This window comes from Colius striatus, chromosome 1, assembly GCF_028858725.1.
Source record: "Colius striatus isolate bColStr4 chromosome 1, bColStr4.1.hap1, whole genome shotgun sequence".
Classification (NCBI taxonomy): Eukaryota; Metazoa; Chordata; class Aves; order Coliiformes; family Coliidae; genus Colius; species Colius striatus.
In genome coordinates, this window is record NC_084759.1 from 20730806 (window position 1) to 20744458 (window position 13653).

The window sequence follows — 13653 nt, forward strand, 5'->3', positions numbered from 1 at the left end:
TTCCATCCAACTTGATGCAATAGCTCACCATGCATAACTGAGGGACCCCTCCACAAACTGCAGGAAGTTTCCTGGCAACTATTGTCAGCTTTATCAAGCTACTCAACACCATTTCTCCACTATTCTGGAAAGCAAAAGACCTTCATTGTTTTTATACATGTGTTGGATTTGCTACAGAATTGTTGACACCACAATTGCAGTTACGGTCACAAAACTGGTAGGGACCAACTAAAAACACAGGATCAGTAGTCGCTATCATTCTGAAGTCACAGTCACTCACAAGAGACCTTGAAAGGGACCTTGAAAGATCACCCAGTCCAATTCCCGCGCCCGAGCAGGGCCACCTAGAGTAGGTTGCACAGGAACTTGTCCAGGTGTGAATGTCTCCAGGTGAATGTGTCCAGGTGAATGTCTCCAGGTGTGTGTCCAGGTGAATGTCTCCAGAGAAGGAGACTCCACAGCCCATCTGGGCAGCCTGTTCCAGTGCCCCGGCACCCTCACACTGAAGAAATTCTTCCTTGTATTTCTTTGGAACCTCTTGTGTTCCAGCTTGTACCCACTGCCCCTCGTCCTATCATTGGCCATCACTGAGAACAGTCCGGCTCCATGCCTCAAACAGCCCAGTATTCAGCCTGCAACAAGTTTATAGGAACAAGGGCTTTTTCCATCTGCAAGCTGTCTCATGCCGGGGAATGATTTCTGCAATTCCTCAGCTACTCCGTGGTTATAAAGGTAGTTATCTGCATTTTAGTACACACTGGAATAATTTCCACCTAATGTTCGTAAGACCTCTGGACTGCAACTGTGCTGTGCAAAGAGACGCTACTTTTCTTGCAGGCGGGGTAAATACAACCGTGCCTAAGGCAGCGGAGCTGAGGTTCCGCGCCGCCGCGCTGCCGGGTGCCGGGTGCGGCGCCGCGTCCCGCCAGGCCGCGCATGCGCGTGCCCGCCCCCTCCGCCCCGGGCGCGCGGCGGGAGGGGCCAGGCCCCGCTGGGGCGTCACGTGCGCAGCGGTATGGCCGGGGAGCGGGCGGAGGCGAGCGCGCCGCGGGGCGGCGGGGCCGCGCGCGCGGGCACTCCCGGCGGCGGCGGCAGCGGCAGCGCGCTCCCCGCCCGCTCCTTCATCTGCTCCTTCCCCGACTGCGACGCCACCTTCAACAAGGGCTGGCGGTTGGAGGCCCACCTCTGCCGGCACACGGGCGAGGTGAGCCGGGGCGGGCGCCGCCGACCCGAGCGAGCAGCCGCGCGGGGGACTTGCGGCTCCGGACCCGCAGGAGGCCAGGCTCGGGTCCTTGGCGGGGGGGATCGGGCCTCCGGCTTCCCTGCGGGGATACCCAGAACTCGGCGGGCTGTGCGGCGGCCGCGCCCGAAGCCCCGGCGGGGCACCCCGCGGAAGGCAGCTGCCCGGCAGCAGCCGAGCCCCGAGGGTGCGCGATTTCCGCTCCTCCGGCAGCCCTCTCCCTCTTCCAGAGGCCGTACGTTTGCGATTACGAAGGCTGCGGCAAAGGTTTCACGAGAGAATCCCACCGCGCTCGACACCTTCTCACGCACACTGGGGAAAAGTCTTTCCAGTAAGGCCAAATGCTTTCCTTCTTAAAACGGGTTATGCTTGTCCTTATGGGAGTGAGGAGCAAGGAAAACTGGTGCGGGGGTGATGCTGGGCAGGCACGGCTAGCGCTGGTGTCGTGAGTGCTACCACAACAGAGCACACTGAGAGTGAGAGATGGGGAATCACCTTTGCCTGAAACCTCTTGCCTGGTAGTCATCCATGAGAGATGCTCAAGGGAATGGACAGGTCTCTCCCTAGTATACAGGAAAGGCAGTTGCTTCCTATTAATAAACCCTTAAGAGCTGCCCGTTGTGGACTAAGAGCTAGGAATTCCTAGGGGTTCTATTAAAAACCTCTTCTGATAATCTTTTCCCGTGGGCTTTTGATTGTAAATTAGCCTCTGGTTTTTCGTATCTTTAAAGCAAATGATTGTATTTGGGTTGTGAGTTTAGGTTGTTCTTCACGTATTGCTCTTGTCTCCAATGATTTCTGTGTCTGCCTGGGAAGTCCCTGCTGGAGAGGAGAATAAAAAGCCACAGTTCATTTGCAGGTGCACGGCTGAGGGCTGCAATCAGAAATTTGTATCAAAAACAAACCTAAAGAAGCACATTGGGCGCAAGCATGAAAATCAGCATAAACAGTATGTGGTGAGTACTTTGATCCTGTAAAGTTGGGGCTAGGCAGGCTGCTTTTTGTGTGTCCAGTGAAATGCTTTTACTTGTTACTGTGCAACATTTATATGAATTCAAATATTGTGATTTCAGCAAACACATGTGGACTGGGCTGTCATTATTTGGCCTCTAACGATAACTTTATTTCCTAAACAGTGCGACTTTGAAGGCTGTAATAAGTCTTTCAGGAAACATCAACAACTTAAAGTTCATCAGTGTCACCACACCAATGAACCTCCCTTCAAGTAAGTGGATCATTTTAATAATGAACTCTTAACAGTTCCGTTTAAACACTGTAGATGAAAACAGGTGCCTTTTTCTCTAACTTTTCATTGATGTGGCATTTAGAAAAACAAAACTTGGATTAATTTGTAGTCATGACTGCAAGTACATTTCTTGAACTAGTCCTTTGCTCAGCAGTCTGTTTTGAGCAACAGTTCTGGTGCTCTGTAACTTCAGCATTCCAGACAGTTTCTTAGCATTTATCACAGGTTCATAGAAAGAATAAACAAAAGCCTCCCAGTTTTTTAGTACACACAGACTGAAATACAAGTGCAAGAGCTTGTACAGTAATGAAAGATGCAACTATCTCAGTTTCCCAGTAAAAAACAGTCTTGGTTAACATTGAAATGAGCAGCTGCTTAAAAAAGGTTGAGAGGGTTGGACACCCATCCATGAAGCTGTGCATTGCAACTCCATTATTCCTGTGACACGTCAGCATAGGTCTGATAACAGCAAAGTTTAGTCTTGGATTTCTTACAGGTCGAACCCACTTTACAGGAGGGTTCCACTTCAGTGAAATACACTAGTACTGCTGGGTGACAGGCACAAAAACACTGTCAGTGCTCTGCTGCTGCTCGGGCTCATAGATCTGTACAAGCCACTTAAACCCAAACCCCACACTTCCTGTCTCTCTCTCGTGCTTGAAGAGCCTCCTGTGTAGGGGATGGCGTGAGGTTTGGTTCTTTAGCTAAAGCTTAACTTTCTGTATACATGGAAATCATACTGTGATTTTAACTGTCGAGGGGATCAGAGTCCTCTGTTACAGAAAACTGTATTTTACAGAGTGAGAGAGATCTCTAGGTGAGGAGAAACTTGCTTTTGTACACTTTAATCATTCTTGACTTAAAGAACAAAAAAATGTGCAGATGCAGTGAAAGAAATTAAACCAGTGTGCTCTATACCTAGATGTAATAATGAAGGATGTGGAAAGTACTTTTCTACTCCAAGTCGACTGAAGCGGCATGAGAAGATACATGAGGGTAAATACAGTTTTTCTTCTTGTGTTCTTGTGTCTTCTGTCTCGTGTTCTTCTTGGGCAGAGGGGAACCTCCTGAGGTTCAACAAGGGCAAGTGCAGAGTCCTGCTTCTGAGGAGGAACAACCTCATACACCAGTACAGGCTGGGGGTTTTCCTGCTGAAGAGCAGCTCTGCAGAGAGTGACCTGGGAGTCCTGGTTGATAATAACTTTAATAGACTGTAGCCAGCGGGTCAAAGGAGGTTCTGCTCCTCCTCTACTCTGCCCTGGTGAGGCCTCGTCTAGAGTCCTGTGTCCAGTTCTGGGCTCCCCAGCTCAAGAGGGACAGAGAACTCCTGGAGAGAGTCCAGTGCAGGGCCACCAAGATGGTCAGGGGAATGGAAAATCTCTCTTATGAGGAAAGGCCACTTAGCCTAAAGAAGACTGAGAGGAGTGACGGGCACAAGCTGGAACACAGGCAGTTCCACATGAACATGATGAAAAACTTTCCTGTTCAGGTGAGGGAGCCCTGGCACAGGCTGCCTAGGAAGGGTGTGGAGTCTCCTTCTCTAGAGGTTTTCAAAACCTGCCTAGGTGTGTTCCTGAGTGATCTGATCTAGACAGACCTGCTTTAGTAGGGAGTTGGACTGGGTGATCTTTAGAGGCCCCTTCCAAATTTGACCATTCTGTGACTTCTGTGATTCCATTTATGTTTTAGCAAAGGAAAAAGGAATTCTTCCAGTACAGAGTATGCAGGCACGTATGGCAGACCTGGAAGTATTCTGGGCCTGGTGATCCAAACAGACAGGAAGAATAGTTCTACAGGACTGCAAGGTACTGTGGCAGTGTGGCAGGCTGAGCTCAGGATTCCTTCAGCCTCTCCTAATGTGCTTCTCTGTCAATAATCCATCTTCTGGAGAATTCTAATGGTTAAAGTGCTGGCCTAGATCTCCAGAGGTTAGGATCAATTGCAAGTTGTGCAACAAATTTTCATGAAGCCTTGGCAAAACCACCTAGGCTTGCATTTTGAAAGCTGTCTATGTACCTGCGTGAAAGGTATTTAAATGGAATTGTCAAGGAGGTGGTCATGTATGTTTGAGCTAATCCTGCCACACTGCTGTCCACTCTTTCGGTACCATTGACAGCCAACCCACTTTCCAGTGCTAGAAACAAACCCAGCAAACCAGAGGACTAGGAGTATCCAAAAAGCTGTGATTCATACTGCATTCCTAAGACAGGGACTTCTTCATAGTTGTTTCACCTTTCCAGTGCTGGGTTTTAAGCGGTATAGACTTTCTGTGGTTCGTTTAAAAAACATCCTGTCTGCTTGACAGAATGGCAGAGTCTCTTTAGACTCTGCAAGATTACTGTATGGGTCTTATATTTTTGTTATATGCAATACATTTATATTAGAACAATATATACTGTTTTCATCTATCTGAGTGAAAGTATGTGGCTGGTGAGGAAGTCGTTTACTGAAACAAGGCGAGAGAGAGATGCAGGAAATTATTTAGGTTGGAAAGGACCTCTGGAGGTCATCTGGTCCAACTCCCCACTCACAGCCTCTGCATAACTTGTGTCAGTTGATACAAGGTTTCTTCTGTTCGGATTTTCTCCTGTTCTGATTTGTGTTCATTGCCTCTTCTCCCCCAGTCACCATGCAGGATGGGAGGGAGGAGGAATACCGGCCTTTGATTTTCAAGTGCCAGAAGTGTCTTCCCCCTTGTAAAACTGGACAGTGTTTGCCAGAACCTTTGTGACTGTAAGCATCTTTCCTGTCCAACAGGCTATGCGTGCAAGAAAGAAAACTGCTCGTATGTTGCAAAAACGTGGACAGAGCTTCTGAAACATAATAAAGAAAGTCATACAGGTAAACTTCATGTGCTTTAGTACAGAGAACTTTTGCTATGGATAGGAAACAAATTGCTAATTTAAAGAGGACCTTAACTCATTTCATCAGCTTGTCATTTGGTCTAGACAAACTTGTTTAGCAACACTATCAGTGAAATGGTTGTCACTCTGGCTTTACCTGATTGATTCTGAGCTCACATAAGCAGCTGTTAATTTCCACTCTGCCTGTCTCTCTCCCATTCAGAGCCCATAGTCTGCAGTGAGTGCAACAAAACTTTTAAACGGAAAGATTACCTCAAGCAGCATCAAAAGACACATGCTGTGGACAGGGAAGTCTGCCGCTGCCCGAGAGAAGGGTGTGGGAGGACTTACACAACTCTATTTAACCTTCAAAGCCACATCCTCTCTTTTCATGAGGAGCAAAAATCATTCTCTTGTGATTATCCAGGCTGTGGAAGAGCGTTTGCCATGAAGGTATGAATTTTTTACACTGTTTCTAATCTGAATCACAGAGTCTGAAATGATAAACCTCTTTTTTGTTTTTTCCCCTCCTGCTCTTTGTAAGTGTAGCAGAGCCTGGCAAGGCATGCTGTGGTACATGATCCTGAAAAGAGAAAGCTGAACTTGAAAGTAAGTTACACTCTTGGAAAAAGTCCTCTCAAGCATACCCTGTCACTGCAGAGGAGGGTAAATGTTACGTGCTTTAGAATGTGACTTCAGGCAGGAGCCAGGCTCTTCTCAGTGATGCCCAATGATGGGACAAGGGGCAATGGGTATAAACTGGAACACAAGAGGTTCCCAAGAAAAATAAGAATTTTTTCACTGTAAGGGTGAGGGAGCATTGGAACAGGCTGCCCAGATGGGTTGTGGAGTCTCCTTCTCAGGAGACATTCAAAACCCAGCTGGACGAGTTCCTGTGTGACCTACTCGAGATGGCCCTGCTCTGGCAGGGGGGTTGGACTGGATGATCTTTTGACGTCCCTTCCAACCCTTAAGATTCTGTGAGAATCTCAATTTCTGCAATTCCTTTAAATAACACAGTGTTGGCCTATTGATTTTTTTTTCCTTTCCCTGCCACATTAGTCTTTGCCCCACAGGTATCTTAAGGTACTAAGTCTGGATTTATTTCTGCCAGGCAAAGCGTTCTCGTCCAAAGAGGAGCTTGGCCTCTCGCCTGAGTGGCTACATCCCTCCCAAAGCACAGCCAGGGCAGGCTGGGGCTGAGACAGAGAGCAAGTCAATGCACGAGCCCGTGGGAAATGAAATTCCAGCTGTTGAGATTCTGACTCTGCAGTAAGGCTTAACAGCGACAACATTTTTCACCCAAAGACCACTGCAAAGCTCAACAATAAATTTATTATGTTCACAGTTTGGGTTTGGTTTTTTTTTATAAGCAATTAAGATTGTTTACACCTCTTCATAAAGTCACTGATGCAACTCACTTCAGATCTTCATTTTCATCTTTCTTTACTGTACTGTCTTTCTGCTGTTCTGCCTTCTGGTGTGCCTTCAGCTCTTTTTCAGACATAGGTCTCAAGATGCAAATACTCACTCCTTCTCTGGCAGCTCTTGGCTTGGAAAGATAAGTGGCTTTCTCAGACACAGTCTCTAAAATCTGATCAAAAAGTGTGAACTGAAAAGAAGAGAAATAGGACTAAATGCACAAATACAGGTAGAAAAGTATCTCAGGATTGAAGTTTAGCTATTAGCTGAAAAAAGCTCATTGCTAGTCCTGGTTTGAGTAGTTCAGCTTTTCCTTTCCTAACAATTTCTTCTTCACTCATTTCACCATAGGGAATAAGCCACTTCCTAACACTTTGGCTGAATGCCTGCCTCATCCTGTGTTGCAGTTTAAAGGTGTTGGTGAAAGTGGACCATATCTGGCCCCTGCCCACCCACCTCTTCCACTCAATTTGGGCATGTTACAGGACTTTCCTCTTCAGGGGCAGTACTGTCATAAGTTTAACAGAATGTGGCAGTATTGAACTGCATGATATGGTGCATTCATGTAACAAACTGAACTCTTAAGCTCATAATTAAGCTTTTAAATTTAAGGACAACTTAAATCTAGACTGTGTCATGAAATGTTCTGCTCCTTCCCTTATCCAGTTCTTCCTCCTGCCCTTTACCCAGGCTTTCAACTGCCTATGAGAAGTTCTGTTCCTTTTGGGTGAAGTGATACCACGTTTTTTTTTCCCCAGCAATTTAGTAGAGAGAATCCTCAAGGAAACTTAATTCACAACATACCTTAAAAGAAAAAAATAATGGGATCTTTATTAAAAAAAGCCATTTGTGCAAATGACAATGAAGAGAAACCTCAAGGCCCTGCAATTATACTAGTAAGTTGCCACCAGCTTCGTAACACCTTTCTAGCTATTTGCTTTGTCAGTCCTGAACACCATTCCAGTAGTTTCTCACACAGCAGAGGACAACAGCCTTAGCCACAGTTGCTCAAATGCATCTTCAGAAGAGCAGTTAGGTTATTGCAATAATCCAGCTAAAACACAGCAGAACATCCTTAAGCCTTGCTGTTAAACCCTTACGTGAGCGAGCTGCCTTAAAGGCATAAACAAGGGAATCTCCTCAGCCCAGCTGATGAGCTGCTGCTGCTGTCGAAGCAGGGTTGTAACTGCATTCTTCAGCCAGTGTGGCCTTTGAGCTGTGTCTACAACTGCAGTGTTTGGATGGGTGCACCTTTCAACAAGGTGGGACACCAGGGCACCTAGACCTTTGCTTATTTCAGCAGGACACAATCTCTTAAAAAACCCTGGCAGTACTGGGTAGGGTAAGTTAATGCAGGTACAGCTCTAACAAAGTTGCTTGTCCACCTTCCAGGAGTCCACTTACCATGTCCACATTGCTGCCTTTGGCTTGCCGGATGGTAACTTTAACGTGGCATTTCTTCTCAATCCACTGTGCTATCTGTTTAGTCTTGGTGTCTAAGTCGTTCTTGGCAATAGATGAAGAAAAGGATAACTCCTTCTGAACCACCACTGTTTAAAACAGAACTAAAACTGCGTTGGCTTAACCTCTGACAAACCTGTATCAGTTGCCTAAAGTGCTTTGTCTGCTTAACTGCCTTCCCCCATGCTGACCTCTCCTACACCATCTTGTCTCAGTGTGCACCACTCACACCTTAAAAGGTGACTACTTGGTATCTCACGCTCCACTTCCACAATTAGGAGACTGACTGCATGTTTGAGGCACACAGGAAAAGCTCCTTCAGGGTCGTAAAGCCTAAAGTATTTTTGTTTTAATGCCAGTTTTGTTCGTACCACCTACAATGCAGGTCTAACAAAGGCACCTGGGTAAGCACCGGGTCTGGAATTAAAGCCTTAGCATGTAAATTCTGGCAGAATGTCAAAGCTTTGAAGCTGGGTAGCTCTTCAGCTTGAGACCATCTTCCTGAAGTGCAATATTTACTTGGAAGCATGATACGTTGCAATACATGTGAACAATTTGTGGTCTCTTCTTCCTTAGGGATTCTCTAAAGTTATTTTCTCAATCATCTTTTTGTACTTTCTTGAACAGAAAAACTCACTATCACAGCAGTGGTCTCCTCTCTACACCAGAACTCTACCAAAAGCAGAGATACTTTTGTTAGCCTGAGGATAAGGAAAGAGGGTACAAGGTTAGATGCCTTTTCTGAAACCTCTTTGCCAGTCTTGGCTAGTTAATACTGCTGGAGCAGGCTGACTTAAGAAAAAACACTGAAAAGTGCTCAATATTGTAAAAGTAGTTCTCTTACTCTGTCCAAGAAAGGACTCCAGACTTTGCCTTCCTAGCAGCAAGCTAGGAAAAGAAAGTTTCACAGCTACTGGTGACAAAAGTTTGGAACTATTGGTGCCTCTGGTGCTCAGTTTGTGAAAACTGCCCGTCACTTTACGCCTTAAGTAAAGGAGCAGAAATTCACCGAGTCTAATAGAACCAGAGCCTATAATTACAGTCACTTCAATCAAAATAGATTTTACAAAAAGCCATCAGACAACAAACCAGTAAATCCTGCCAAGGCAATAGAAGGCTTCTCTGTGGAGGACTAAACTAATCCCACATTTTATTTTCACCACTGCAAATCCCTAGCAGCGTGGACTGCAGTGACATTGCTTTGGATTTACACAGATGCAAGTAAGAGGATTTCCTCTGCTGAAACCACTTTTAAAGCAGCATTTCCCAAAGTGCTCGGCACTGTAGTGCCAACAAAGTACGTACCTGCTTTTGGACTTGCTTTTCTCTTCTCGGCACGTCTCATCTGCTCCTCATGAATCTGCTGCCCAGTCATTAGTCTGTACACAGGAGGTTCTGCATTCTCCTGAAGAAGAACTAGCTTCAGGTCATGTTTATCCATAAGCTTGAGTGCCTCTGCTCGGTGCATATTCCCTAAGCTCTCTCCATCCTGGCTGATGACGTGCAAAATGCGGTAGGGAATTCTTCGCCCAACACTTCCAAAGGCTGCTTTCCTTTTTGGGTCTGTGTGAGGTTTTTCAGCTGTACAAAATGCTTTAAGTCCAAACACAGTTGACATTCTAGGCGCATTTCCCCACCATAATGGAGAAAAGCCCCCGTCTTGCGGTGTCTGTGTTAGAAGAGTACTGAAGAATCTTTTTGAGCATATACTCTCATTTCTGGTTGCTTGACAGAAAAGTTTCATCAGGCAGAAGGCAGTCATTCTGAGGAAGCAGGGAAGAAATTAAAACAAGTTAACCCCATCAGTCAGGTTCTTCTGGTTGTATCAGAAAGACTTGACTCCAGTTCAGTAAACCTGCTCAGTAAACTCTACCTACTCTTATGTGGCTGGTTTTTTGTGTATAGAGGGATTAGGCAGTGGTTTAGAGGGAGAATTTGCTGTCAAATGAAAAGGCATGTCACACTTTTAACATTTTCAGGTCAGATTTCTTTCACCAAATATCTGACACTAGGACTTTCTTCCTTGTTCTAATACTCTTGTTTGGGAAGTGTTTAAGCCACGTTAAGTAAGAACCACCCCAATCACAGAGTGAATGAAGAGGTGATTTCTGCAACAGTTCTCAGCAACCTGACTCTGCTGTTTTGTATAGTTTGGGAATTTCAAAGCCTTAACCATACAGAGCAAGGCTGTCATGCAAAATCTGCATTATCTTGCCATTAAAGCATGACAAATTAATCATTGCTATACTTAAAATACAGTCCCAAATTCCTCCATAGCTGGCATGCAACTTCCTTCTCGTAGCACTGACCCCAAATTGGGTATTTTTGTCAGCTTTCCAAATGTCATTTTGGGGAAGTTATGCAGATAGTTACTCGGTCTTATATGGATCAACTACTAGTAGTATTTCAGTAACACTAAAAAGATTTTAGTAAAAAAAAAAACCCTACAGCATCTCCACTGTATTTTAAGCTCAAGTTCCACAGCTCCAGCCATGCTTCAAAGCAAAAACAGTGCCTTAATTTTAAACCTATTTTGTCAGGTATTTAAGTATTGACCGACTTCCCCATTTTTCACAAACCTTAAATTTAAGGTGGCACACAAAGATGATAAAGGATATCAAAGCTGTGTCACAACAGAGCAGTTGTCAAGAGTGTGACTTCTTTTGCTGGGAAGAACATAACTCTGCTCTATAAACATATGCATGTGTAGACATGGGGACTGACCTGCTGGAGTGCAGCTCTGCAGAGGGACCTGAAAGTCCTTGTTGATAACAAATATGAGCCAGCAATGTGCCCTCATGGCCAAGAAGGCTAATGGTATCCTGGGATGCACCAAGAGGAGTGTGGCCAGAGGACAAGGGAGGTTCTGCTGCCCCTCTACTCTGCCCTGGTGAGGCCTCATCTGGAGTCCTGTGTCCAGTTCTGGGCTCCTCAGCTCAAGAGGGACAGAGAACTGCTGGAGAGAGTCCAGCGCAGGGCCACCAAGAGATGATCAGGGGACTGAAGCATCTTCCTTATGAGGAAAGGTTGTGGGAACTGGGGCTGTTCACCCTAGAGAAGACAAGACTAAGGGGCACCTCAGCAACACTTACAAGTACTTAAATAGTGCATGTCAGCAGAATGGAGTGACACTTTTTTCTAAAGCACCCAGTGACAGGACAAGGGGTAACAGGCACAAGCTGGAACACAGGAAGTTCCACAGGAACATAATGAAAACCTTTCACATGAGTGTGAGAGCTCTGGCACAGGCTGCCCAGGGAGGGTGTGGAGTCTTCTTCTCTGGAGGTTTCCAAACCCACCTAGATCTGTTTCTGTGTGACCAGAGGCGGACCTGCTTTAGCAAGAGGGTTGGACTGGATGACTTTTAGAGGCCCCTTGCAACCACTACCATTTTGTGATTCTGTGATATATATGTCATTGTGTAAAGGTGTATCCATATGCACACATGTACATATGCATGGATAAGGTGCAAACAATCAGAAAGGATGAAGTCTTTATCATTCTTAGCGTTACTGGCCTGGGAAGAAGTAAAATGGCCTGCCTATGGATAAACTTAGTCTGAGAATGGGGACAGTCTGGAGCCTGGAACAGACTGAAAATTTTTGCACTAGAGACAAAGCTGATATAAACTGCTCGAAGAGGTACCAGATCGGTTGGTAAACAGGGCAGTCTGCCTCGGCTGCATGGTTCCTGAACTTGGCTAGTCACAGAAGAGTAACACTGGGATATCCACAGCAGAGTCTAAGAGCTGCCAGCACAGCTGACACCTCTCCCTGCCCAGAACCACCCTGGTACACACTTTTTTTTTTCTCTCAGCTCTGACAATGGCCCTACAACTAAACATGCACTGCCAGCACTCATTTATCTCTGAGCATCATCAGGGTGGCCACAGAAATGCCAATAAATCCTTCTTTTTAAAATGGCTTCACAGACCAGCTGCACACCCTACACTGCAGACTTACAGGCTCAATCTGGGCATCACATCCATGCGGCATGCAACACCATAATCACATTTGTCCTGCACTCAGAGGTGCCTAGAGTGCCACTTACTGACCTCTAAAACTACGTAAGAGCATCATAGCAGTGAGATAATTGTTTGCTTCAAAGAAACGTTATTCCTGCTCAGCTAATTATGTGGTTTGCCTTTATTCTCTTTCCTACTTTGCTGCTATTTAATATTTACAAATATCTACAGGGTGGGTGTCAGGAGGTTGGGACATCCCTTTTTTCTATAGTAGCTAGCAACAGGACAAGGGGTAATGGGATGAAGCTGGAACACAAACAGTTCCATTTAAACATAAGAAAAAACTATTTCACTGTTCGGATGAGGGAGCCCTGGCACAGGCTGCCCAGAGCGGTTGTGGAGTCTCCTTCCTTGGAGGTCTTCAAGACTCACCTGGATATGTTCCTATGCGAGGATATGTGACCTGATCTAGGTGAACCTGCTTCTGCAGAGGAGTTGGACTAGGTGATCTCTAAAGGTCCCTTCCAACCCCTACCATTTTGTGATTCTATTTAAATCACTGAATCCTGCCTTAACTGGGAAGAGCAAGAAAGCGACCCTTTCCACGGAACGACTTTCCGTTGTGCCACATGGCACGCCATCCTGGTTTGCTTTGTGCGTTTCCCTCCCTTGCCGGCCCACGTCTCGGCACGGGCAATGCCTGCGGTGGGAGCTTCTGTGAGCAGCCCGGCCGCCCGAGTGCTCCGGGGCTACAGGTCTGCGCTAGGGCGCTGCGGGCTGACCTTGGGGCGGCGCGGGACGGGAGGGACGGAGGGCCATGGCGGCGGCGGCGGCCCCACTGTCCGGAGCCCGCCGGGCCTCCCGCGGCCCGGCCCGTAGCGCCCGCGCCCCGCGGCTCTTACCTGCCGAGCCGGGCCGGTCCTTCGGCCCCGGCCTGCCGCAGCAGCCGGGGGATGGGCCTGAGTGCCTCCCCCCTTCCTCTTCCTTCTCTTTCTCCTCCTCTTCCTCTTCCTCCTCCCGCCCCGTGCGGAGGTAACGCGCGCCCCCGCGCCCCGCCCCTGCCGTGCAGCTGCGCATGCGCGGGAGGCCGTGCCCGCGCTCGCCCGTTCGCGCGCGTCGGTGCTGCGCGGGTGCGAGCCGGGTCGCGCTTGAGCCGGCGGGTCGCGTGTCCCGCGCGTGTCCGTGCCGCCCGGGCCGCGCACCGGCGCGCTCCCGCCTCGGGCACACGCAGCCGCGCATCCGCACCGGGCAGTCGGGCTGTGTGCAGGGATTGTTCCCGTCCCTGTGGGAAGCAGGAGCTTGGTTGGGCATCCGTACGTGCCAACTTCCACGCAGGTGCACGCACCTGGTGTGTGAGGCCTTGAACAAACGTTACGAGGAGAAAGTGTGTATTGCCATAGAATCATTTGAGTTGGAAAAGGTCTGTATGATCATCGAGTCCAACCACTAACCTCACACTGCCAAGCTCGTCACTAAA

General features: G+C 47.4%; 2 protein-coding genes across 2 annotated transcripts; one reads left to right on the forward strand and one right to left on the reverse strand.

Annotated features, from left to right (window-relative positions):
• Positions 1–1015: 1015 nt before the first annotated feature.
• Positions 1016–6670, forward strand: GTF3A (general transcription factor IIIA). The gene is made up of 9 exons (XM_061993464.1): positions 1016–1204; positions 1471–1571; positions 2100–2196; positions 2377–2465; positions 3409–3482; positions 5244–5327; positions 5553–5782; positions 5879–5938; positions 6444–6670. The coding sequence occupies exons 1-9, from the start codon at positions 1016–1018 to the stop codon at positions 6603–6605; spliced, it is 1086 nt and encodes a 361-aa protein (XP_061849448.1). The 3' UTR covers positions 6606–6670.
• On the reverse strand, positions 6643–13185 carry MTIF3 (mitochondrial translational initiation factor 3). The gene is made up of 4 exons (XM_061993142.1): positions 13079–13185; positions 9518–9975; positions 8156–8301; positions 6643–6941 (listed from the first exon to the last, which is right to left on the reverse strand). The coding sequence occupies exons 2-4, from the start codon at positions 9972–9974 to the stop codon at positions 6747–6749; spliced, it is 798 nt and encodes a 265-aa protein (XP_061849126.1). The 5' UTR covers position 9975; positions 13079–13185; the 3' UTR covers positions 6643–6746.
• Between the last annotated feature and the right edge of the window lie 468 nt (positions 13186–13653).